Source organism: Bolinopsis microptera, chromosome 3, assembly GCF_026151205.1.
Source record: "Bolinopsis microptera isolate Bmic1 chromosome 3, MBARI_Bmic_1.0, whole genome shotgun sequence".
NCBI lineage: Eukaryota > Metazoa > Ctenophora > Tentaculata > Lobata > Bolinopsidae > Bolinopsis > Bolinopsis microptera.
In genome coordinates, this window is record NC_087074.1 from 3,082,043 (window position 1) to 3,105,568 (window position 23,526).

At 38.6% G+C, this 23,526-nt stretch overlaps 3 protein-coding genes and 1 long non-coding RNA gene across 7 annotated transcripts; 3 read left to right on the plus strand and 1 right to left on the minus strand.

The window, feature by feature from the left end:
• The first annotated feature begins 4,945 nt into the window (after nt 1–4,945).
• On the plus strand, nt 4,946–5,302 carry LOC134812508 (uncharacterized). The gene has a single exon (XM_063819977.1). The coding sequence runs from the start codon at nt 4,946–4,948 to the stop codon at nt 5,300–5,302; it is 357 nt and encodes a 118-aa protein (XP_063676047.1).
• Nucleotides 5,303–6,092: 790 nt separating this feature from the next.
• On the minus strand, nt 6,093–7,589 carry LOC134812688 (uncharacterized). The gene is made up of 2 exons (XR_010159940.1): nt 6,501–7,589; nt 6,093–6,237 (listed from the first exon to the last, which is right to left on the minus strand). It is a non-coding gene; the product is annotated as an uncharacterized LOC134812688 (long non-coding RNA).
• Nucleotides 7,590–8,245: 656 nt separating this feature from the next.
• On the plus strand, nt 8,246–9,719 carry LOC134812947 (lipoyl synthase, mitochondrial-like). The gene has a single exon (XM_063820570.1). The coding sequence runs from the start codon at nt 8,269–8,271 to the stop codon at nt 9,319–9,321; it is 1,053 nt and encodes a 350-aa protein (XP_063676640.1). The 5' UTR covers nt 8,246–8,268; the 3' UTR covers nt 9,322–9,719.
• Nucleotides 9,720–9,964: 245 nt separating this feature from the next.
• LOC134813422 (AP-1 complex subunit beta-1-like) lies at nt 9,965–23,455 on the plus strand. Of its 4 annotated transcripts, XM_063821183.1 has the most exons (17): nt 14,738–14,824; nt 15,031–15,134; nt 17,702–17,814; nt 18,052–18,222; nt 18,346–18,459; nt 18,690–18,887; nt 18,996–19,123; nt 19,394–19,571; nt 19,755–19,916; nt 20,104–20,289; nt 20,443–20,634; nt 20,985–21,164; nt 21,492–21,694; nt 21,814–22,015; nt 22,135–22,338; nt 22,470–22,809; nt 23,017–23,455. In XM_063821183.1, the coding sequence occupies exons 2-17, from the start codon at nt 15,083–15,085 to the stop codon at nt 23,244–23,246; spliced, it is 2,853 nt and encodes a 950-aa protein (XP_063677253.1). In that variant the 5' UTR covers nt 14,738–14,824; nt 15,031–15,082; the 3' UTR covers nt 23,247–23,455. The 4 variants fall into 4 exon arrangements, with proteins under 4 accessions (XP_063677256.1, XP_063677253.1, XP_063677257.1 ...); XM_063821186.1 differs by lacking the exons at nt 14,738–14,824; nt 15,031–15,134 and adding an exon at nt 9,965–10,020; XM_063821187.1 differs by lacking the exons at nt 14,738–14,824; nt 15,031–15,134 and adding an exon at nt 16,080–16,313.
• Nucleotides 23,456–23,526: the final 71 nt, after the last annotated feature.

The window sequence follows — 23,526 nt, forward strand, 5'->3', positions numbered from 1 at the left end:
GGGTACCATTCATTGTAATCTGTGTCCTACATTCGTGTGAAGTGCTGGATGCAACATTTTTATACTCAATGTTCTCCATTGGTATTTTACCAATAAACTCAATGATTAACCCTCTCCTTTATGATGATACCATCGCCAAATACCTTAAACTCCAAACACATAAATCCTTGTTTGTTTCTGGAACATCAATAGTGTGGAACCTCTGTAGGCGTGGGAGAAATAATCTTGTGCACTTCTGCATAGGAAATGTAACTTGCCCCGCAAATGATCCAGATCCTGTAACAACTGATTTAGTAATAACGGCAGAGCATGCAGTGGAAGAAATAGTTGAAATGAGAAACATTGGCCCCGCAAATGATCCTGCAACAACTGATTTAGTAATAACGGCAGAGCATGCAGCGGAAGAAATAGTTGGAATGAGAAACATTGGCCCCGCAAATGATCCTGCACCGACTGATTTAGTAAAAACGGCAGAGCATGCAGTGGAAGAAATAGTTGGAATGAGAAACATTGGCCCCGCAAATGATCCTGCACCAATTGATTTAGTAAAAACGGCAGAGCATACAGCGGAAGAAATAGTTGAAATGAGAAACATTGGCCCCGCAAATGATCCTGCACCGACTGATTTAGTAATAACGGCAGAGCATGCAGTGGAAGAAATAGTTGGAATGAGAAACATTGGCCCCGCAAATGATCCTGCACCAACTGATTTAGTAAAAACGGCAGAGCATGCAGTGGAAGAAATAGTTGGAATGAGAAACATTGGCCCCGCAAATGATCCTGCACCAACTGATTAAGTAAAAACGGCAGAGCATGCAGCGGAAGAAATAGTTGGAATGAGAAACATTGGCCCCGCAAATGATCCTGCACCAACTGATTTAGTAAAAACGGCAGAGCATGCAGTGGAAGAAATAGTTGGAATGAGAAACATTGGCCCCGCAAATGATCCTGCACCAACTGATTCAGTAAAAACGGCAGAGCATGCAGTGGAAGAAATAGTTGGAATGAGAAACATTGGCCCCGCAAATGATCCTGCACCAACTGATTAAGTAAAAACGGCAGAGCATGCAGCGGAAGAAATAAATGGAATGAGAAACATTGGCCCCGCAAATGATCATGCACCAACTGAGATAACGGATTCTTAATAATAGGCACTATCTATTTGTAAATAGCTTTTTGTAAATAGCTTTTTGTAAATTAATTCAGGGTTAAATTTCTGAAAGGGCTTTTAATTAAGTTAGTTTCAATAAAAAACTCTACTGGAGATTTGGCCTACTTAAGTGTCAACTTAGGTTTAAGTTGATGTAAGAAAGCTATCGTATTATCAGAATTGTGTTTCGAATAGAAAAAAAATTTACTCAAAAATAGATGTGGTTCCAAATTACACTATTTTACCCAAAAAATCCTAGTCAGTAAGTAAGTTATATGCCAATTTTGAACTTGGTAGTACCGTACATTCAATCTGAACGGAAAATGATACTTCTATTTAATTAATTATATAAACGTGTTCGTTTCTCTGTTCTCGCTCGTGTTTGACAAAGTGCTAACAAACATGAACTTATATTTATAAGTGTTAAATCGTAACGCTTTAATAATTAATTATATGTGTACATATATTTATCATAATGAGTATCAGTACATGGCTATGGACTATTATACTCTATACCATGTTTCTATTTTTGAGTATGGACTATACTATGTTATTATTTTGAATTTTGATTTGATTATTATCAATTATATTATATTATTTGACTTCCCTTGCCTTCTTTTATTTAATATTACTTTTACCGCTATATTCAAAACCATTTTTTTACAACCATTGTCTTAATCGAATACAAGGTGAACCCACAAATAAACAATAACAAATTGGAGCTTATTTACTGCGTATTGCTATTAGTATTACCTTATCGGACCTTATTTGAACGGACATTAATTGAAAGCTGGAGGCCCTAGCGTTCATTTTAATGTCCGTCCGTTTATTTTTAAGGTCCGTCCAAATTAAAGTCCATTGATTATTTCATACATTATTTCAATGCAAACTTATTGTCTAAGATAGGACAACTTTTTAATTTCAGTTAATTGCAATTTCTATCAGTATCATCCAACTAAACTATTTCATTGGATCAATGAAAAACAAGTTATAATAATACTGTTAATCTGCCTCCACATCTTTAATTCTATAAGTATATTCGATCTCTTATTGACACACACTGCAACCCTTTTTGATTGCATGCGGCATACAACGTGTAGTAAATCTCTTACAACTGGTTGTTTATCCAACTCTTAGTTGTACCGGGTAATAAATTATTAAACGCTATCAACTGCTTTACCTGGGGACCCCAGGCTATCATGACCATGTTCATAATGATAAACATTCTAGTATCTCTGGTAGAGCAGTTGATTACTGGGCGGTGCTCAGCCTGTCATTCCACCTAATCAGTAATCTCTATTCTATTGTAGGTTTACAACCTACCAGGACGCGCGCCGAGTTGGACTCGTCGACGGTCCAATATATGGAACAGATGTTTTACGAGTATCACCCGTTAACTATTCTATGATTATGAACATAAATATAATAGCCTGAGGTCCCCAGGTAAGGCATAGGCTACCTTTGGTGGTTTATGCCAACAACGATACCTTGACCTTTCCGGGGAACCTTACCGGCTGGGGCCTAACTTCGAAAGTAAAAGAGCTAAAGACTTCCGGTTTTTGCAAAATGTTCGCCTTGTAAAAGTAACGTTACCTTCCCAGTAGTACAGGAGGAAAATTAGGGACATTGTAAATTTTGAGTTATCCCGAAAATATGATTTTGGGCCAAATAAAAGGTCGCAGTTTTATAACTTTGCAAATTAATGTAGTTAATGTTATTATGAATTGTATCACGTCGTGGCTTCATTGTCATTTCACTATAGAGTTTCTACGATACACTGTATGTAAAGTTAAGTTTCTACGATACAGGGGAGCCGCGCACTCGTGCGCGGCGGGTAATACAACGTATGACAAGTCATGACTACATGGCTAAACTCAAATTGTAAAACGCGTGCGAGCAGCGAGCTTTAGCTATTGAAAAATAATCATCTCTAGCAAGCCCGCCAGGCAGTAAGGTCCGGTTTCCTGGGATCGGTTTAACAAAAATAGTTATTTGCTCATAACTAGTTATGACGAGCTCGTCAAGAAATTATTTTCATGCTAAGTAATAAGTTTTATTCGAAATCAGCATAAAAAGTAAATTAATATAGCTTATTTTGATACATACGTTACGTATCACAAATATTCGCGCGCGAAAAGTGGCATGGAACGTATGTCAAAGCTTACTTTCACAATAAAATCTATTATTCATATACCCAAAAACGTGTAAGCATGTCCACAAACGGTCTAAATCTAATTGCCACTTGTATATAGTATCACGTCGTGACCCCCACGGTCGGTTCACTAGGGTAGAGTTTCTACGATACAGGGGGAGCCGCGGCACTCGTGCGCGGCGGGTCATATACAACGTATTACAAATCGCCACAGAGTATCACCCGTTAAGAATCGACATTTATGCATTGTGCTATTATATTTATTAATTTACGATGTCATATTAATCCTTCCCAGCTCGGCGAGGCCCAGTGGTGCATTTTGCCGATTTATGTGTTATGGAAGTGGTTGCGAGAAGAATTATTTGATGCGCGGCGCGGCCCAGTAGTGCATCGCGCTACAATTATATTTACTGTGCGGCAGTATATTCCACTATATTTTCAATCATTGTGTTTACAAACAACTGCTGCTCAAAATTCGCAGCTAGGTAATATTATTATATCTTGACATACGTTGCATGCCACTTTTCGCGCCGCTGATATTGGGATACGAAACATGTATCAAATTATATCATATCAATGCACATTGGTCGATGCCTCGATAAGTAAAATTAAAAGTGGCTTTTCCCGAACGAAGATCAAAAGTTCGGGCGCCGCGCTTTTCTCAATTTTAATAAAAATCATGAATTATGAATCAAGATCGAGCGCTAGTGTGAAAATTTCCTCAAACTGATTTCGTGAATCAGTGGTGACTTAAATAGTTATCCGTCAATTTTTTTAGATAGATTGGCAGTCTGTTGACAGTTTACTACATAGTAGTGTACTGTAAACATCGAACTATATTATTGTGGTGGAATATGTGTGGTGAAGCCGAAAGACTGGTGAATAAGCTGGCTAATAAAATGGAATATTACACAGGTCAAAGATATTCAGATGCTATTGGATATATATAAGGAATCGTCTTCGATCTGAAATCCTTAGAACAACAGTGATTTCCCTCCGGGTAGACAGAGGGGTGAGAAAGAACTTTGTGGATATACCCCGCCAGGTGCGATTGGATTTCACCCACTCTTTATAGTTTCATACACTTTGATTTATTGTAAAAGGGCTGTAGGGGTATGAATGCAACCAAGTGATCTCCTTAAAATATAATTTTGTTTTGACTATGCAAGAACCAGTACTGGCGATTAATATAAAAATTGTCATAGAGAAACTTGACCACAATATTTGACCACACTACCAAAGTACTTAAATTCCCATTATTCTTCTACATTTTAATTAATTTGTTTATTTATAGAGCTGGCAACATATTATGATATAGTTCATGTATTAGATAAAGTCACGTGAGTGTGTAGGCCAAATGTAATGGCCTAACTCACGAATTTTCGGATATGCTTTTAAATATTATGTCCGCTTGCTACAAACTTCTCTTGTTTTGGTGCCTCTCAGCTGAGCCACTGAGATTTAAAAAAGGGAAGTTCAAAATAGCACAGTTTACAGATCTGCATTATGGGGAGGATGAGTTTACACCATGGGGACCAATACAGGACAAGAACTCGGATCACGTGATGCACTCTGTTCTGACTGCTGAGAGACCTGACTTTGTCCCACAGGTGACAAACTAACCGGAAACAATATCGACTCCAATGCGACCTCATACTGGAAGTACGTACTGCCTGCAGCACAATACTCCCTGGGCGCATGTGTTTGGAAATCACGATGATCTGAGCAAGAAGAAGGGAGACAGGCTGACGCTGATGAAGTACAATCAAACATTGAACTTATCTTTCTCTGTCATGGGACCTGAATCTCTGTTTGGTGTTTCAAACTACTTCCTGCCGATTTACGGTGAACACTCAGATAAAGTGGAAGCAGTGATATGTGCTCTGGATAGTGGAGGTGGGGAAATAGATAAGCAGATCTCACCAGAGCAGATCAACTGGCTTGTCATGACCTATCACATCAATCAGAAGGTGTATGGTCGAGTACCCAGCATTCTTTAAACATTCCACATCCCACCTCCAGAATTCGAGGTGCTTTTCAACAAGGTTGAATGTATAGGTTACTTAAAAGTTAAACAACACATTACTGCCTCTTCCCAGTAAAGGATTATATGAAACTATTCTCTCCCTGCCAGACGTCTATGTATGTATGTATGTATGTCGACAGAGGGCAGCGCTAGGCCCGCTGTGGTGCCCTCAACCTACTTTTAGATTAGAGGGTCATGTAGGCGACATCCATGTCCAGTGGACAACGCAGGCCGGTGAGCTGTACACTGGGCACGCGCGCGTAATAATAGAGCTCAAACAGGTAATAAACCCCGCGAGCGTATAGAATCAGGATTTTACAGGATGTGGACAGCCGGCCCTGTGACGGTGATGGATGCGTGCAAATCTGAGGGCTTGAGTCGATTGTATTGTGGTGCTAGTGTACGTTCTGATAAGTGAAATAGCCCGAACCAGGTAGCTCACCTGCTCCGCATCGCGGGGGGGCCGTTCCAATTTACAGGTGTACATGGGGAGATATGTCGACGCTCGTGAGTGAATGGGAATAGCTGATTTGTGCGAAGGTGATGTGTGGGTTATGACGGTGCTGTTACTTTATAAGTATTGAGTTTCACGCTACATAAATATTTATAGTAGCATGGTTAAGATTCATAGTTCGTAGTATAGTAGTAGTTAAGTCATTTTTCTTTGTTAATGAAGTAAGACGCATGAGTTGATAAATTGTTATCGGGTCTTCTCCGATATATTCAAGGTTGATGGCGATAATTAAAACAACGAAGAGCTGCAATTGTAGAAAGTGATAATAAATATTTGTAAATGAATCTCGTTTGTTTGTGAATCCTCTTTATCGACACTAGGCAGGGTATGATGTTGAGGCGAAGTTCGGGACTGATCTGGTATCATCTTCCTTGAGTTTACTAATCTTGATCAACCTGGAGTTTCAAGTATGTGGATTAGTACGTCGCAGTTTATTTTTGCGCAATCTCGGGCGCGCACTAAATTTTCTGTTAGAAAAATGACAGCTATTATGTTGCTACATCCTTGAGTTGAATGGCGTTCGCGTGTTACGTTTAATGCGGGAAATTTGGAGGACGGATTTTACCGGTTTGAGAAAATGGATTTGATTGTAGTTGTGTTTGGTGGAGCAAGGCGGTAGGTTCGTTTTTTTAGGGGTGATTAGTGGGAGTGTTCTAACCTGGTGGTGGTGGAGGAACTGCTAATACCGGATGAAGGGGTAACCTGGAGGCAGTGATTGGATCTCTACTGGTTCGGAGAGTGGGAGTCCCTTATTTAGGTTGTCTGCTGAATATCTGTGTCAAGTCGTCAATCTGGAATAACTCGGGTTTTAGTAATTTATAAGGTGGGCTGTAACATTGCGTTCCAGCCCTGAGAGGGAAAATAAACTGGTAAGAAGATGTGATTATTGGAAAATTGATGCAGATTACATATTTTATTGACTGATCATAACAAGGAATAATGTTATGTGGAGTCCAACTTGTAGTTATTCATCTCATGTGATGGTTTAGCGAAGATTTCTGGATCGGAGTAGTATGATGCAGATATCAGATTTCGTAGTGCTGATCCATTGTGTTGATGTACTGCTGCTTAAACTGGTTTCCACGTATGTATGTCACAAGGGTAGCCGGGGTACTCGAATCCTAATTAGATCTCTAGCTTTGTGTTTGCTGTAGAGTGGAGAGTGGATATCCATAGTGCTGTGTACCTGTGTAGGGTTAAAATTCCAAGGTTGCTGAAATGGTGATGGTGTTAGAGAAAGACGCAAGGTGTAACACACCGTGGTAAGAAAGGCATTATGGTAGCAGAGAATGCATTATGACAGGAGAATGAGCGAAAGTAATGCAAATGAAAAAAAGGACCGAATTGCTGAGGTGATTGAGTGAGTGAGATGCTGCATTGGTACTGGCTGACTCGCCAGCAACAATGCAAGTCCAAGAAGAAAGAAGGAGAGACACAGTCCGTTATCTGGGTGCGCCACCACCGACAGTGCTCCCACTTATGTGGGGCTGAGGGTGTTGGCTCCAAGAACCAGCCGTGAGCAAACAGCGCCTGTCCCCCTCTATGGTTAACTTGAGAGTAACAGGACTATGCCATTCTCCAGGCCAATCCGTTCAGTAACCAGCTGACCCAGCACCACCTCTGATGGAAGATGTGGTTCGGATTGGACTTCGCTAGGATTTGTCAGTTTTTCTGTAGACACTAATGCTCCCTCGAGGAAAGACATGAGCCCCGGCGAAATTGACCAAAAACGTGGCAGGGATTCTCACCCTACTGCCAGGGGTCTATCTTGTTACAACAGGACACTACCACGAAAACGATTATTGTTGTCCAACTATAAACAAACTCCTCTGTCAGGGTAGACACCGTATAATACCATAGCAAGAGGTTCTAGGATCATTCAACTGGAGCAAGGAAACTAAAGACATGGATCAGAATGGAGAACAAAGACCTCCTGGATATTCTTGTGTTAAAAAGTTAAAATATCAATGAATTAGTTCACCTTGGGTCTTGCTACTAGAGGAAGTTAGGAATTATAGGTATTTCCTATTTAAGCCAGAAAGGTAACTTGAAATAATTTTCCCATTTTTGTTTGACAAATTGTTTATACTATTTATTTTTATACTATTTATTCTTATAATATTTATTTTTATAATATTTATTTGAAACTATTGGTGTTTCAAACATGATTAAAATAAATTAAGAAAGACTGATTGATTTTTTAGTCATTGAAAAATCTACCAAAATATTGATTTTGCAGGTCTTTATTCAATCTTCATTAAAGTCAAACTTATGATTGCTGATTTTATCTAATTACTGTGATGAAATGGTTGACATAGTCCTTGCAATTTATGTTAGATTCAGCTATTCAAAGTAATATTATATTGCTAAAGGTTCCTATTTTTAACATTGATACATTTTTAGCAGGTCTATGTTGACACACAAAGATGCTGCACATCCGAAGTTGCTCTCTGCGCATAGGTACCTGGAACTGTTCCTCACGTTACAAGACAACTAAAGTTAAAGAAGGTCCTGGTCTTGATTACTTTATTACAGCAAGCTTGGATAAGCAGGTCAAAAAGGAGCGCAAACGCTTGCCTCGTTGGCTGCAAACTGCCATTCCTAAGGGCAAGAATTACACTAAGCTAAAGACTGATCTGCGGAGTTTAAACCTTACCACTGTATGTGAAGAGGCAAGATGTCCAAATATTGGGGAGTGTTGGGGTGGTGGTGATACTAATACTGCTACCGCTACTATAATGTTGATGGGAGATGAATGCACTAGAGGTTGTAGATTTTGTTCAGTAAAAACATCGAAAAACCCAGGTCCCCTTGATCCGTTGGAACCGTACAACACTGCAAAAGCAGTGGGCAGTTGGGGTGTTCATTACATTGTACTGACATCAGTTGACAGAGATGACATTTCAGATGGTGGGGCATCTCACCTAGCTGAATGTGTTAAAGAACTGAAACTTCAAGTTCCAGACCTTCTTGTAGAGGTTTTAGCTCCTGACTTTAGAGGTGACTTAGATGCAGTTGAACGTTTAGCTTCCTCTGGAATGGATGTTTTTGCACACAATTTGGAGACAGTCAATCGATTGCAAGCGTTTGTGAGAGATCCCAGAGCAAATTATAAGCAAAGTATGGAGGTGCTGATTAAAGCAAAGGAGTCATCACCTGGCCTCCTCACCAAAACCTCTCTCATGTTGGGTTTAGGAGAAGCTGATGAAGAAATTGTTGAAACAATGGAAGATCTCAGAAAGAACTCTGTTGATGTTGTCACTTTTGGACAGTACATGCAGCCAACAAAAAGGCATCTCAAGGTCAAAGAATATGTGACTCCGGAGAAGTTCAAACATTGGGAACAACTGGGGATGGACATGGGCTTTGCTTATGTTGCCAGTGGACCTTTGGTGAGGTCTTCTTATAAAGCAGGGGAATACTACATCAAAAACATCATTGATAAGCAGAGAGGTATTGTGTCAGATGTTAATGACTGAAATTCAAGTTTATTGGTTCATCGTGTGTAAATTATGATGGGTGTGCCCTCTACAGTCTACATGTGCATTCGACCCATCCCGAATCATGCAAGTTCCTAGTTATAATACAGTTAAATACAGTTATGGACTTGTGACAATCGCTGAGTGTACACAAATTTTATCATAAGTTTACAGCATTTATGAAATAATGTCTATTTTCAGTGACCTTTTTCAGCAGACTTTTCTTTTCAAATGCTTTTATCACATAACTTATTAGTACAAATTTGGAAAGTGAAGAGTATTGATATACAAAAGATTCTTGAATAAAATTGGTGATAAAAGGCATTTTATTTTTGTGTAATATGGAGTTTTTATTGTGCTAAATTTGTGATGTTTTATACAAAGTCCAATAATATATTATACCGGATACAATTTCAATACTTGTTACTTTTATTCGTCTATATCTTTACTGATCTCCCGTTACTCTAAATTAGACAATATGTGCTTTAGTTCATACAAGTATATATACACATGATTATAACAGCTTCCTCTTGGTGAAGTTTTATGACACACAATCTGTTATCAAATATATTTCATTTAAGGGCATATATTACATAATATATGTATTATTATATTACATATGTTTTACCCCTTTTTCTAACAAACAGTCCAGTTTAGGTAACAGTGTAAAAGAAGTACAAGATACCAAAATGATGACAGGTAACTAACTATAACGAAACAAACTGTCTCAACATCAAAGAATCATTTTAAATTGTACTGTATAATAATTTAACTTTAAAACGCGACATGATTACATGTTCTATGGTTTTAATGTACGTTTGATTTACAGGATATATTCCTGGATAATCTTAAAGGATGAGGGGACCTTAGAATTTACTTTCAAATATTCGCGTTTAAGTCCTGTGAAAGTGTGTAGAATCAAAAAATACGCCGGACTGTGAAATCGATAATTCGTGCAATATCACGCCGCGCTCCTATTGGCTGATAGCAATTTTGGGCTGTGACGTCAATTATGTGTAAGACCAACGTGCGTGCGCGCAAACCCTTCGCTCGTGTCAACATTATGTCCTGTTCTGTTTTACTTACGTCGTGTTACCTTTGGCGTTTGCGAGAGCGGTATCTTTGGTTGCACTGAATTAGTCTAAGTTACGAATAATTCTCTTTAATAGTTAAATGTAACTCAGAAAGGCTTTCTTGTAGTTGTAGTAGGTATTTCTATTTATAAATAGCTAAGATAAGTAGCATCCGCTAACTAAACCACAAACTGCTATTTTGTTTTGACTTGTTTGAAACCCGATATGGACACAATTAAAAATCGGCATATTTCTTTATACAAGAATAAAGGAATGTATTTTCATATGAAATGTGCGACGAACAATATAAAATCAAGTGTTGCAATCGGCAGAGCACAATCAAATCAAGTGTTGCAATTGGCAGAGCACAATACATATGAAATAGAAGATATGTTGACCGACCCACTTAATATATGTTTAGCTTTTCCGAAACTTGTTCGTTTAGTGATTTAAATCCGACATATTTGCCTGACTTGCTGGGGTACATTCTGCGGATAACTCTCACCACACACTGTGGTAGTCTGAAGCGCCGTCCTTTACCCAGTCCGTTCAGCTCCAGTATTTGGATGCAATTGGATGTATAAAGACACTCTTTATATTTATAGTGAAAAAGCTTTCAAATGAACAAACTTTTAAGACAGCAAAGCGCCGCAACAGAAGATCTAAAAATCGATTGAATGTATGATGTAGTAGAATACATTTTACTAGCTGGCCCTTGGCGCCTCTAGTCCTATCTGAGTGCGCACGTGCGGTTTGGCACTGCGCGTGTACCGGCCTTTAGTTGTACACTCATTTATAATTTACCGTTTTAGTTTGCTGTGACTTGAGTGTAAAGCGTAACGAATGTGGATGTGTTCGTCTGCTATGCTTGGTATAATATTGCTTGGTGTAATAGTTGCAAATCTTGCTTACGTTATAAATAGTGTCGGGGGGGTTGCAACGACCATTAATGTCAGTAGATGGAATTTTGTCAAAACTGACATTGTCATTAATGGTCATTAATGGTCATTAATGGTCATTAATGGTCATTAATGGTCATTAATGGTCATTAATGGTCATCAAATAATTGAAATTCTGAGGAATCAGATAATGAGTCAGATTTCGTCGCACCAGATAGTGAAAGTGAAGACAAGGATCTTCATGACTTAGTTACTATAAAAAACAAGAAAATGAACAAAAACACCGCTATTACGAAGTTCTGTAATTTTGGTAAGACGATATTTGGAAATAAAAGTCGGAGATCGACATTTTTTGGTACCGGCTGTTTCGAGGGTTCTGTGACATACCAACCGGGCTGCAAAAATTCTTCTAAGCCCTGTCAACGTCGAACAATTCGAAAGGGCGACTCATTAAGTGCTACCTTTGTTCCAAAAAAGGCTAAACGTCCCCTTCGTTGCCTCGGTACCATCTTATCAATGAGTGTCTCTGCTTCAAAAAAGGGCAACTGCAGATCTAGACGAATTCCTGCCGCATCAATTTGTCCCTATCATGATGACAGTGCTCGATTTTGGGTCAAAACTGCTGAAGGCAGAGTATTGAACTGTAAACGAATTGTTCTATCTAATCCTAGTAGGATAGGAAAAGATCAGCTTTTTTGTTGTCCGATTCAGACTGATGACGATGTATTTCATGAAGTGCTAAAGTTGAATAAGTTCATCTACTGTGTAATTACTATATTTTATTTATTTCAAAATTCAAATAAACTTTACATCAATGTATTACAGTTATATTCAATAAAAAGACCACAATATCTCCTGTGAAGCAAAAACATGGAAAAAGAGAGCTAGAAAAATATTCATGATACTCAACACTACCAGACTCAGCTGGAGTGAGAAACAAATTGTAAAAACATCAACGTAAAATTTATTTCGGCTGAACCAAAACACGGTGGTAAGACCATAATAACATTGGTGCCGACCCTACATAAAATCATTAATAAATAATCAAGAGAACAAATTTAAATGTATACGATACCTTCTTGCTACTACTCCACAAACTTACACGACATAACAACAAAATAACATAATTAAATAATATTATAATAAAACAATCTACAATCTAGCCACTCACGTACTGCGTGACGCGCTTGTTTCGGGTTGTTTCATAAAAGAAAAAACGGCGCGTTCTACTGCAGGTGCGAGGGGCAAATTATAGAGAGTATGACATTCATAAAGTAAAATATATATATAATAATATTCCATGATGGGCCATCTAATCAGGCCAGCATACGTCAGAAGACCAGAGAAATTCAGTTAGCTTTGTTTTGAAAATAGAAATTTTCTCAGTCTGTCTAACATAGGCTGGCAGTGCATTCCACAGAAGCATTGTTCTATAAAAGAAGCTGTTTCTGAAACTATCGCAGTTTGGTACAATAGAGCAGGTATATGTGCTGGTGTCAAGTCCTTCAATGACTGATGCCGTGCTCCTTGTGTACCTCATTGTTCCAGCTTCAACAACAGTAATATATTCAGGTAGAGATATACTTACCAAATCATTTACTATTTTATAGAAGAGCGTAATTGAATTATGGATGAACTTAGATCTAATGGGTAGAATTTTAAGCTCCTTCTGCTTCTCATAGAATTCAATATCACTATAATGATCAAACTGTTGTCCATTGATCCATTTGATCGCTCTTTTCTGGATTGCCTCAAACTTCGACATGTGTGTCGATCGCTGAGGACACCATATAACTGAGCAATGTTCAAAGATTGATCTTACAATGGTAAGGTAGAAAGCCCTCTTTTTGCGTTTATCCATGGTAAAATGACAGGTTCTCTTTAAGAGCCCAAGCTTTGAGCTTGCTTTAGATATCAATTGATCACAATGTGCACCCCACAGAAATCTGTTGTTCATTATTACACCAAGATCTGTATGGGATGCCACATAATCAATTATGACTTCATTAAGATTATACCAATAAATATTAAAAGGAAGATTGTCTAATACATTTCTTTGCAGAGTTACAGATAACACCTTACACTTTGAAGGGTGAAAAGTCATTTTGTTATCGATTGACCAGGCAAACAACCTGTCTATATCTCCTTGGAGAATATAGTGGTCTTCAAAGCATTCGATGACCCTCCAAATTTTGGTGTCATCTGCATACAATGCTACATTTGTATCCTCCTATAATCGACTAGCATAATGATTTGGCTAAAATATAAATCTTGATATGATATAAGAACGGGAACGAAGTATTTAATTTTAATACCCGTGTTATTATTATTTTATTATTGATTGTTATTTTACTATTGATACGATCTGATACTCCTAAATTGCCATTTGAATTATTATTATTGATAACTATAAGTCACCAACTGTTATCTGGTTTAAATCCCGTGGCCGCAAAATTTGTTCTTCATTACATTCGAACTTAATAAATGTAATCCCTAACTCACTCTGGAATCCACTCAAGTGATATTCTGGAAGGTCTGCCTAACCACGGAAGATTATATTCTAAGTTTTCTCTTTCGAATCTCTAATTGTAAATGTAAAATAATAACATATACTTGTAGTTAGTTAACTTAAGGTAGGGTCTAAGTGATGCAGGCGTCCGTCCATTTCGCTCTAAGAAGTGCCGGAAAAAACATGACCATTAATGTCAGTAGATGAAATTTTGACAAAACTGACATTGTCATTAATGGTCATTAATGGTCATTAATGGTCATTAATGGTCATTAATGGTCGTTGCAACCCCCCCATAGTGTCACATAGTGAGTTAGAACTTAAAAGCTTGGTGCTTGGTGCTTGTCCAACTGGAATGAAGACATGCATTTCATACCTACCCGATCCGTTTTTATTAGGACCGTGTTGTGTTGATATGACATGTTGATATATCAACTGTGGTACGATACAGGGAGTTGCTAGGTGTTACGTTGGGAGCTATAAATATACATAATTTACATGCCTTTCTGTGTGACTTCAATCTTATTTCAGGTGTATCTCGGCTCATGGTTATCGTAGGGTGATAATTCTTTTTTCAACCGGTCATAAAAAGTCTCCTCTCCATTGGTTATAGGCTTGTTAGTATTGTAAATTGTTTATGTATTCTTAATTAGTAATTTAGTCAGCCCGCACGCTCATTTTACCTGTATTTCTATATGCGCGGATCAGAGCAACTCACATAATTGACGTCACAGGTTCAAATTGTTTTGGCTGGATATCTCGGCGCGCGAATGAAATACGACTTTGCGGATTTCACTAAAGTGGTTTTTACGATTAATGTAATAATATGATTTGCACGAGAAAAAAACTTTTTCTAAGGTCCCCTCATCCTTTAACATATTATATCAGTAATCATTAAGGGTATTTCCTTATAGCTACGTTGCCTTGTAGGTTTACAGTGTTTTAACGAGACAGTTAGCACAATGCACTTATCTCTGTTGAATAGTACTGTTAGCAGTTGTGAGATGTGAGCTTTTCTTTTGGTGAATACTTATGTTATACAGGTTATACAAGTTATCGTGTATTTCGTTATTTATTCGTTGTTTATTCTTCATATCCCAGCATTTGGTTGATTGTTACGATGGTTGGTAACGTTCCTCGATCAACAATCGTTTTAATTATTATTAAATGTTAAATGAATGTCACAGATAATTTTTCTAAGAAGACAATAATTATCTCCACGTTTTAGAGAGATCACCAAGTATTTAGATTAAAAACACCCTGTTATCAAGTTAGTCAGCATGAGTATGAACTTTAACGCATTCCGTGACGGTGGTGTTGGAAAGATGGGGGGTAGGTGTCTGTGTTTGTGTCGTGAGATCTTCTTGAACTTGCCTGAACTTGCCTTGTGCAAACGTAGACTCTTTTCTTTGGGGGCCTCCCATCCACTTGTATATTTATTGTACATCGACTAATGTAGTGCTATTGGGAAGCCCTTATCCTGTTTTTGAGAAAAGAATGCTTTTCACAAAACTCTTCTTTTAACTGTTTGCAGGGCCGTAAAATGAATTCTTGGGGACTGGTTAACATTCGTCGGGGTACTAATCAATTGACAGTTGAGAACTCGCGGAAATTTGACAATTCCAGGTTTTTTAAGTGAAGGCCCCCTCTAAGACATGACCTCGTTAAGGTTTTACCGGTTTACCCCGTTATTTCACGGCCCTGTCTGCTTGTGCTAGCTTCAGGAATGTTAAATTCTAAAGAAATGTACATTCCTGAAGCTTTGTTGGGGGTGTAATGTGTGTTCATGTTGTTTATTTATGTTATCTCGAGCTATAACATTGTGAAGCACTTTTTCCTGAAATTAGTTATGATTCATCGATAGAATAAGTTCATAAAATTGGAATGGGATTGATGCTAATTATGCAATAAGATAACATGCAGGCTCTGTCCGTATTTGGTTTTCTTACCAGGTCCGTTATTCCGCATTTTAATCATTATCTGCAGATCCGCATGAATCTTGCACGAAATGAGAAATTATTTTACTGATATGAAAATTTAAATTATGAGATAAGAGGGTTACCTTTGAGTTACGAATATTTAATCAAATCATTGAGAGCGAATGTTATGAGATTATGAATCATAACGAAGATCTTTGGCCCTGTAAATCAGTTAATGGCATTAGTAATCGATTTAACGAAAATACTACTTACTTTTTAAATTAAAAAACAATCCGCGAAACTCCAAACACGCTCGAAACTCCAAAAAAAAAAAACTTGTCCTCGTTATGATCGCAACACAGCTAATGACTGTGTTCAATGTGTGACGTAGAAACAAATTCCACTTCCTAAGAGAGCCTGGTGAACAGGTTGAAGCGGCAGGGAGCTCTCACTGTTTATATAATACACGTATCACATTACTCTCTTATTTGATCGTTGTTACCTGCTCGTTGTGTGAGCTGTTCTCTCTTCCTCATAGCCTAGTATAGCTACTAAAACATGGTCTCTCTTGGAAGTATTACTACGATGAGGGGTGAGTTTAATTTTGTATCAGATGTACTGGTAGTGTACTGGTAGTGTACTGGTAGTGTACTGGTAGTGTACTGGTAGTGGTGTATGGTTATTGGTTGGTTAATGGTTAAAGTGGTGTCTGTGTGTAGTGTATAGTAGGTAGTGTATAGTAGGTAGTGTATAGTGATTAGTGAATAATGAATATTGCACATTCTAGTGCTGAATTTGTCATCAGCACGTAGGTTATAACGTGTATACAGTATAGCTAAGTGCTTGTTTTATCCTAAGCGTAGATTGTATTATTAGCTGAGTAGATGCTGCATGTTGTCCTATAATTACATAATAATATGGTATATTATGCATGTTGTCCTATACATATTACATAATAATATGTTATATTATGCATGTTGTCCTATACATATTACATAATAATATGTTATATTATGCACGTTATTCACACTGTTAACTGTTTTGGGAGTTCAGCAAACCGAGCAGATTATGAAATTCCACCCCACCACAAAACACACGAACAAGTAATTAGATACCTGGCAGCTGGACAAAACAAGCTGATGCGCAAAACTAAAGGCTGAATTTCTATGGGAAATTAGAGAAGGCGTTGTGAGCCCGTGTATAAATATAATGCTGTATATAATAAATCTCACTTGCTATAACACCTCTGTACATTGCTCAGTGTGCGCTGGAACAGTTGTCTATTCTCTTTATTCTAGTTGATATATGCGTAGTGAGCTGCTCTGTCTGTGTTGTTACTCTAGTTCAGCTCTGTGGAGTCTGTGGTAGTATTTCCACAGATCTGTGTGTTAGTATGTACGTGTATCATTCCACCAGTGAGTTTTACTGCTTTCTTTTTATTTTTTAAGTTTGGGTTGTACTTTATAATGCTTGGGACTGCATGTACTCTGCGTTTTTGGGGGTGTTTGATAAAGTTTAAATACCACATCGACTGGTTGAAGCTGGACGGTTTATTTTGCCCGGTGAATGGATTTGTTTCTATTACATGAGGCTGAATGTTACAATTGAGAATGCGTATGCCGTATGACATGATTAAGTGAAAATGTTACTTTCTTTTGTTGGCATGTATAATTTCGTCCTGTTTACCAAGCGGCCGATGTGGTACATTAACTGTACATTATGCTATGTTATTAATTCAAATATTCAAACCATTTTAACAACTAAACAACAGTTAGAATGGGTTATCCTGCGCACAATATTTGTGTGATTTTCCTTTTTGGTTTTTGTAAATGCTGAAATGGCCAAGATTTGACACCATTTAATGTGTTCAGCTTTTCATTCAGCTACGTATACTTATTTGAGCAACTGCTCAAAAGACAAACCTATTACGTTTACCAACTTTGGGGATTTTATGTTTTGTATTAACAGATAATTTTCCAGGCAAGATGTCCGACAGCAAGTATTTTAACACCCAAAAGAAGGGTGAAATATACGAGCTGAAAGCGGAACTGAACAGTGATAAAAAAGAGAAGAAAAAGGAAGCCGTTAAAAAGGTTTGAATCGTAACTTTTAGATCACAATTGCTTTATTTTTTCTTCATTTACCATTAGATGATGAGTATTCAATACGTACGTCATATCACTGTAATTTGTAACTGCTTAATATGTTCAGACCATTGTATTTTCAATCGAAAATAATGTTCCACTTTGTAACCACTTTTTCCGCGTGACCCCTATAAAACTGCACAAATGAAGCTACCTACCACTAGAGATAAGAGTTTTTATTAACAGGTAATCGCCAGCATGACAGTTGGTAAGGACGTGAGTGCTTTGTTCACAGATGTGACGATGTGCATGCAGACTGACAACTTGGAGCTGAAGAAGCTGGTGTATCTCTACCTCATCAACTACGCTAAAACACAACCGGACCTAGCCATTCTGGCTGTAAACACTTTTGTCAAGGTACAATAATTGTAGTTTTATTACAAGGCTTTGCTATTTGCTCGGTAATCAGTGCCAAATGCCATCATCGGTAAGTCTATAATACAGGTGAATTGATAATGACCAAACATTTGTATCTCTCAGGATTGTGAGGACCCGAACCCCCTGATAAGAGCTCTGGCAGTAAGAACTATGGGATGTATCAGGGTAGAGAAGATAACTGAGTACCTGTGTGAACCACTCAGGAAATGTCTCAAGGTGAGTGTACCGTACTGTGTACCGTACTGTGTACCGTACTGTACTGTGTACCGTACTGTACCGTACCGTAGGCCGTACCTCCGTACTGTGTACCTTACTGGCGGGTTACTGCAAACATTTGATTGTGTATTTAAAGAGGGATTACAATATAATCTATTGTAGCTTAACTTCAACTTAATCTCTAAAATCACGACTAAGATTTGCAACACCCTAAAATGTCCACACTCCAGGACGAAGATCCTTATGTACGAAAAACCGCAGCAGTGTGTGTCGCCAAGTTGCACGACATCAGCGCCGCGCGAGTAGAGGACCAAGGGTTCCTGGAGACTCTTGGAGAGCTGCTCTGTGATAGTAACCCAATGGTGGTGGCTAACGCTGTAGCTGCTATCTCTGAAATACTCGACACTAATCCTAACGCAGCTAAACAGGTTAGAGTTTGTAGAGTTTCCGACCTGACTCAAGGATTAAGTGGGATGTAAAGTTACTAAACTAGCGATGTTTGCAAGCATATTTTACTGAAAGTAAATCTATCCCAGGTGAACATAGACACTCCCACAGTGAACAAACTGCTAACAGCACTCAATGAGTGTACTGAGTGGGGACAAATCTTCATCCTGGACTCTCTCAACAATTACTCTCCTAGAGACGAGAAGGAGTGCATCAGGTGGGTTAGAGTGGGTTAGAGTTGGTTAGAGTTGGTTAGAGTTTTTTTAGAGTTGGTTAGTGTGGGTTAGAGTAGGTTAGAGTTGGTTAGAGTGGGTTAGAGTTTTTTAGAGTTGGTTAGTGTGGGTTAGAGTAGGTTAGAGTTGGTTAGAGTGGGTTAGAGTGTGTTAGAGATATATTCAAATGGAAACAAAAACAATTGGTCTGTTTTATGAGTGATCAATTATATTCATGTTAAATCAGCAGCAGATAACACTTCTCAAACCCCCAGTATTTGCGAGCGTATCACGCCTCGACTTGCGCACGCCAACGCCGCCGTGGTGCTGAGCGCAGTGAAAGTGCTGATGAAGCTGATGGACCAGATCAATAACACGGAGTTTGTGCAGATGTTACAGAAGAAGTTAGCTCCCCCTCTCGTTACCCTACTTTCTGCTGAAGCTGAGATTCAGGTAATGTTTAGATCAGCTCACTTATATACCGGCTCTAAATTGGTTTATTTCATTTCTCACTCGCTTGTTTCCTATTACACAGTGCAGTGCATAGATACACTAACAGTTGATTTGATTCTTTTTTATCTGTCACGTTTACATAATATATTAATTTTATGATTATTACAAAAACCTCTTTTACAGTACGTTGCTCTGAGAAACATCAACTTGGTCGTCCAAAAGCGTCCAGACATTCTAAAACACGAGATAAAAGCCTTCTTCGTAAAGTATAACGACCCCATCTACGTGAAGTTGGAGAAACTTGATATCATGATACGACTTGCTGCTCAGACCAACATCGCACAGGTAAACTGAACATGATAATATCACACTTTCACTATATGTCAGCGTACTCAGATCACTGTTTTGAAAATGTGTACTCTACAGCGTACTTGAAGTGTGATGTTATAGGATATTGCATCAATATGTTAAATCAATTTCACTGCTCTTTCAATGAACGAAACGTATAGTTTATAAATGTATCTACTCACAGGTGCTCGCTGAGTTAAAAGAGTATGCTACCGAGGTGGATGTAGACTTTGTGCGCAAGGCAGTGCGCGCTATCGGGCGCTGCGCTATCAAAGTGGAGCCTAGCGCTGAGAAGTGCGTGACTACTCTGTTGGAGCTCATTCAAACTAAAGTCAACTATGTCGTCCAGGAGGCTATAGTTGTCATCAAGGTCAGTGAATATTGATCCGATCACAGTTGATAATCTTTGTGTTTCTTTGATACAATAAATACAAATAATCCCTTTTTAAATTTAAATAAGTTCTGTTCGCATTGTTAATCAGTTTTAATTTTACACGTCATAACATAATATATAAAACCTCAGGATATCTTCCGAAAGTACCCTAACAAGTACGAGACCATTATCTCGACCCTCTGTGAGAATCTAGATTCACTTGACGAGCCTGAAGCCCGTGCTGCTATGATCTGGATTGTTGGGGAGTACGCGGAGAGGATTGATAATGCGGACGAGATACTCCAGTCCTTCTTGGATGGATTCCACGATGAGAACACACAGGTACACACTATACATCATGTTCGCTGTATTTTTACACGTTTGTACATTTTGTTATCGTCCGTAGAATATGATGTGATGATTTTGATTTTGAGTTATTTATAGAATTAAACATAAGATATCTTATGTAAAAAACTGTCATTTCGCGTCGATCATAGTCACGTTGGTCACGTTTTGATTTCACTGTTATACATAACTGAGCAGTATAATAGTATATATCAAGTTTAGGTTAGATTGAAAGCAACCTTATTGTTACGCATAAATTATTATACAAGTGTCCACTAGACACTGTCTAAACAGTTCCCTTAGACATTGTAGTCAATGAACCACATTTAACACATATCTCTCTTCAGGTGCAGCTACAACTTCTAACTGCTATCGTGAAACTGTTCCTGAAGAAGCCACAAGAAACACAGGAGTTGGTACAGAAAGTTCTGTCCCTGGCAACACAAGACTCCGATAACCCTGATCTTAGGGATCGTGGTTATATTTACTGGAGACTACTCTCCACCGACCCGGCTGCTGCTAAAGAGGTTATTTGTTTATTAATTAGTTGTGTGTTTGAACGAAATAGCCAATCGTTCAGATTCCAGCACCGTCTGCTTCCAAGTAGCAACTGATCTGGCAGAGCCGTGCAGAATCGAGAAAAGGGTCTTCGCATTTGTCATATTTTGCTGAGTTTTCCGCGCGCACGTGTAGATTTATGATATCAAACTGGAAATTATGAGTTGCTCAATTAATAGAACTTGCTGTGTATATAATAATAACAGCCGATGACCTTGCCATCAAATAGCCAATGATGTAGAAAGCCAATTTGAGAAGATTCTAAAAGATTAGAGAGATAAACTTAATATTCCCAGGTTGTTTTAGCCGAGAAGCCCCTGATATCTGAAGAAACGGATCTGATTGAACCGACACTGCTCGACGAGTTGATATGTCACATCTCGTCTCTTGCTAGTGTGTACCACAAACCACCCTCTGCTTTCGTCGAGGGAAGAGTACCTGTTAGGAAGATTCAAGTCAACAGAAACGCTGATGACGCCGCCGAAACTGATCCCCACATGTAAGTTTGGAGATGTCATAATTTGTTTTAGTTACTGAAAGAGCTTCCAAATAATACGATAATTTTCTTAACTCTCCACCAGTTAAAATGCTAGAACTGATAGATATGAATATTCTCAGTGAAGAGGACGACAGAGCAGAGTACAACGAAACAGAGGAGACAGGAGCACCTCAGGAGGAGGTTGGTGGAGGAGATCTCCTGATTGGGGATCTGCTCAGTCTGGACTATCCTGCTCCTACTCCCGCTCAACAACCTGTCAACAATGCCAACCAGGCCCAACCTGTCGCTGATCTTTTGGGAGATATTTTCGGTGGAATGGACGTGAGTAAACAAGCTGTTATTCAGTTTTTCGTTCAAATTGTCAGTTATCCGGAATAATTTTGTACATCTGATATTATTAATTCTGAAGGTTACTTCTTCTCAACTCTTCTCTATTGTAGCTCGGAGGTGGAGCTCCAGTAGCTGCCCCTGTCGCCTCAAGTCCCATGGATCTATTCTCGCTATCCGCTCCAACTACCTACGTCGCGCCTCCCCAAGTTATCCTTCCCGCTGCTCGAGCTAAGGGTCTGGAGGTTTCAGCAACGTTTGCTCGTAGAAACAAAGGCATTTTCATCGACTTGACTTTCGCTAACAAGACCATGATGGTATGTAAACGAATGAAGCTATTGTACCTTTTTGTTTTCACTTTTTATGGAGTTTAGCATGAAAAAAATATTGCTGTCAAACCTCATTCGTAGTTATTGCAGTTCCAAATTTAATATTTAAATTCTTTCAGGCCATGTCTGGGTTTGCCATTCAATTGAACAAAAACAGTTTCGGGTTATCTCCAGGAGCTCCTCTGGCTGTCAATTCTCCAGTTTTACCGGGCGTATCTGCCACAACATCACTTTCTATCGTAACTACTGGTCCGGTCATGAAAATGGATCCGCTCCTCAAAGTACAAATGGCGATGAAGAACGATATCGATGTTTTCTACTTCGAGTGCTTAGTGCCAGCCTATGTTCTATTCGTGGAAGAAGGCAGCATGGAGCGTAATCTCTTCCCACAAATGTGGAGGGAAATTCCAGACGAGAAGGAGAAGCAATTCCAGCTTCCTTTCACCAAAAAATCGCAAGGTACCACCACTACTGCTTTTTTAGGATAATGTTTTCGATTTTCTTGAGACATTTCAAATTTTCATTCCTCGGCACATCCGCCATTTCATTGAATGTTTAAATAGTGAATGTAAGATTACCAAAACTTTGCCACTTACATATTTATATATACCAATTTAATGGTCTCCAAATAGTCGCGTGACTAAAACTCGACTAATTCATCCCCAGATCAAGTGGAAGCAGTGCTCGCAGCAAACAACGTGTTCGTAGTCGCAACCCGGCAGGGTGGAGACGGTGAGCACCTCATCTACACATCCGTCAAGTTCACTAACGGGATATGGGTGTTAGGTGAGCTGAGGTTACCTGCTGGTGCACCACCAAGCCTCGCTCTCAAGACACAAACCGTGGCTGCCATAGCTGAGGTTCACTCGGCTATATGTACCATTTTAGCGGATTAGACTGCACTGGTTTCAGCTTTAGGCTTGTTTATGTGACGTTGAATTTATCAATTATCTACGTTTTAAAACTACACGAACTTTTTCCGTTTGCTGATAAACACACAAATTTTATGTTTCTTTTCGGTGTGCAATTTCAATTTAATCTTCTTGATGAAGTTTTATCGTAAAGATGTATTTGTTAACTGTGACCATTCTCATTTCCTGTATTATATGGTCTTTTTATTTTCTCATGGGGGTGAACAAATTTTCGGCAATTTTGACTTCCAGTACCTCAATTTGA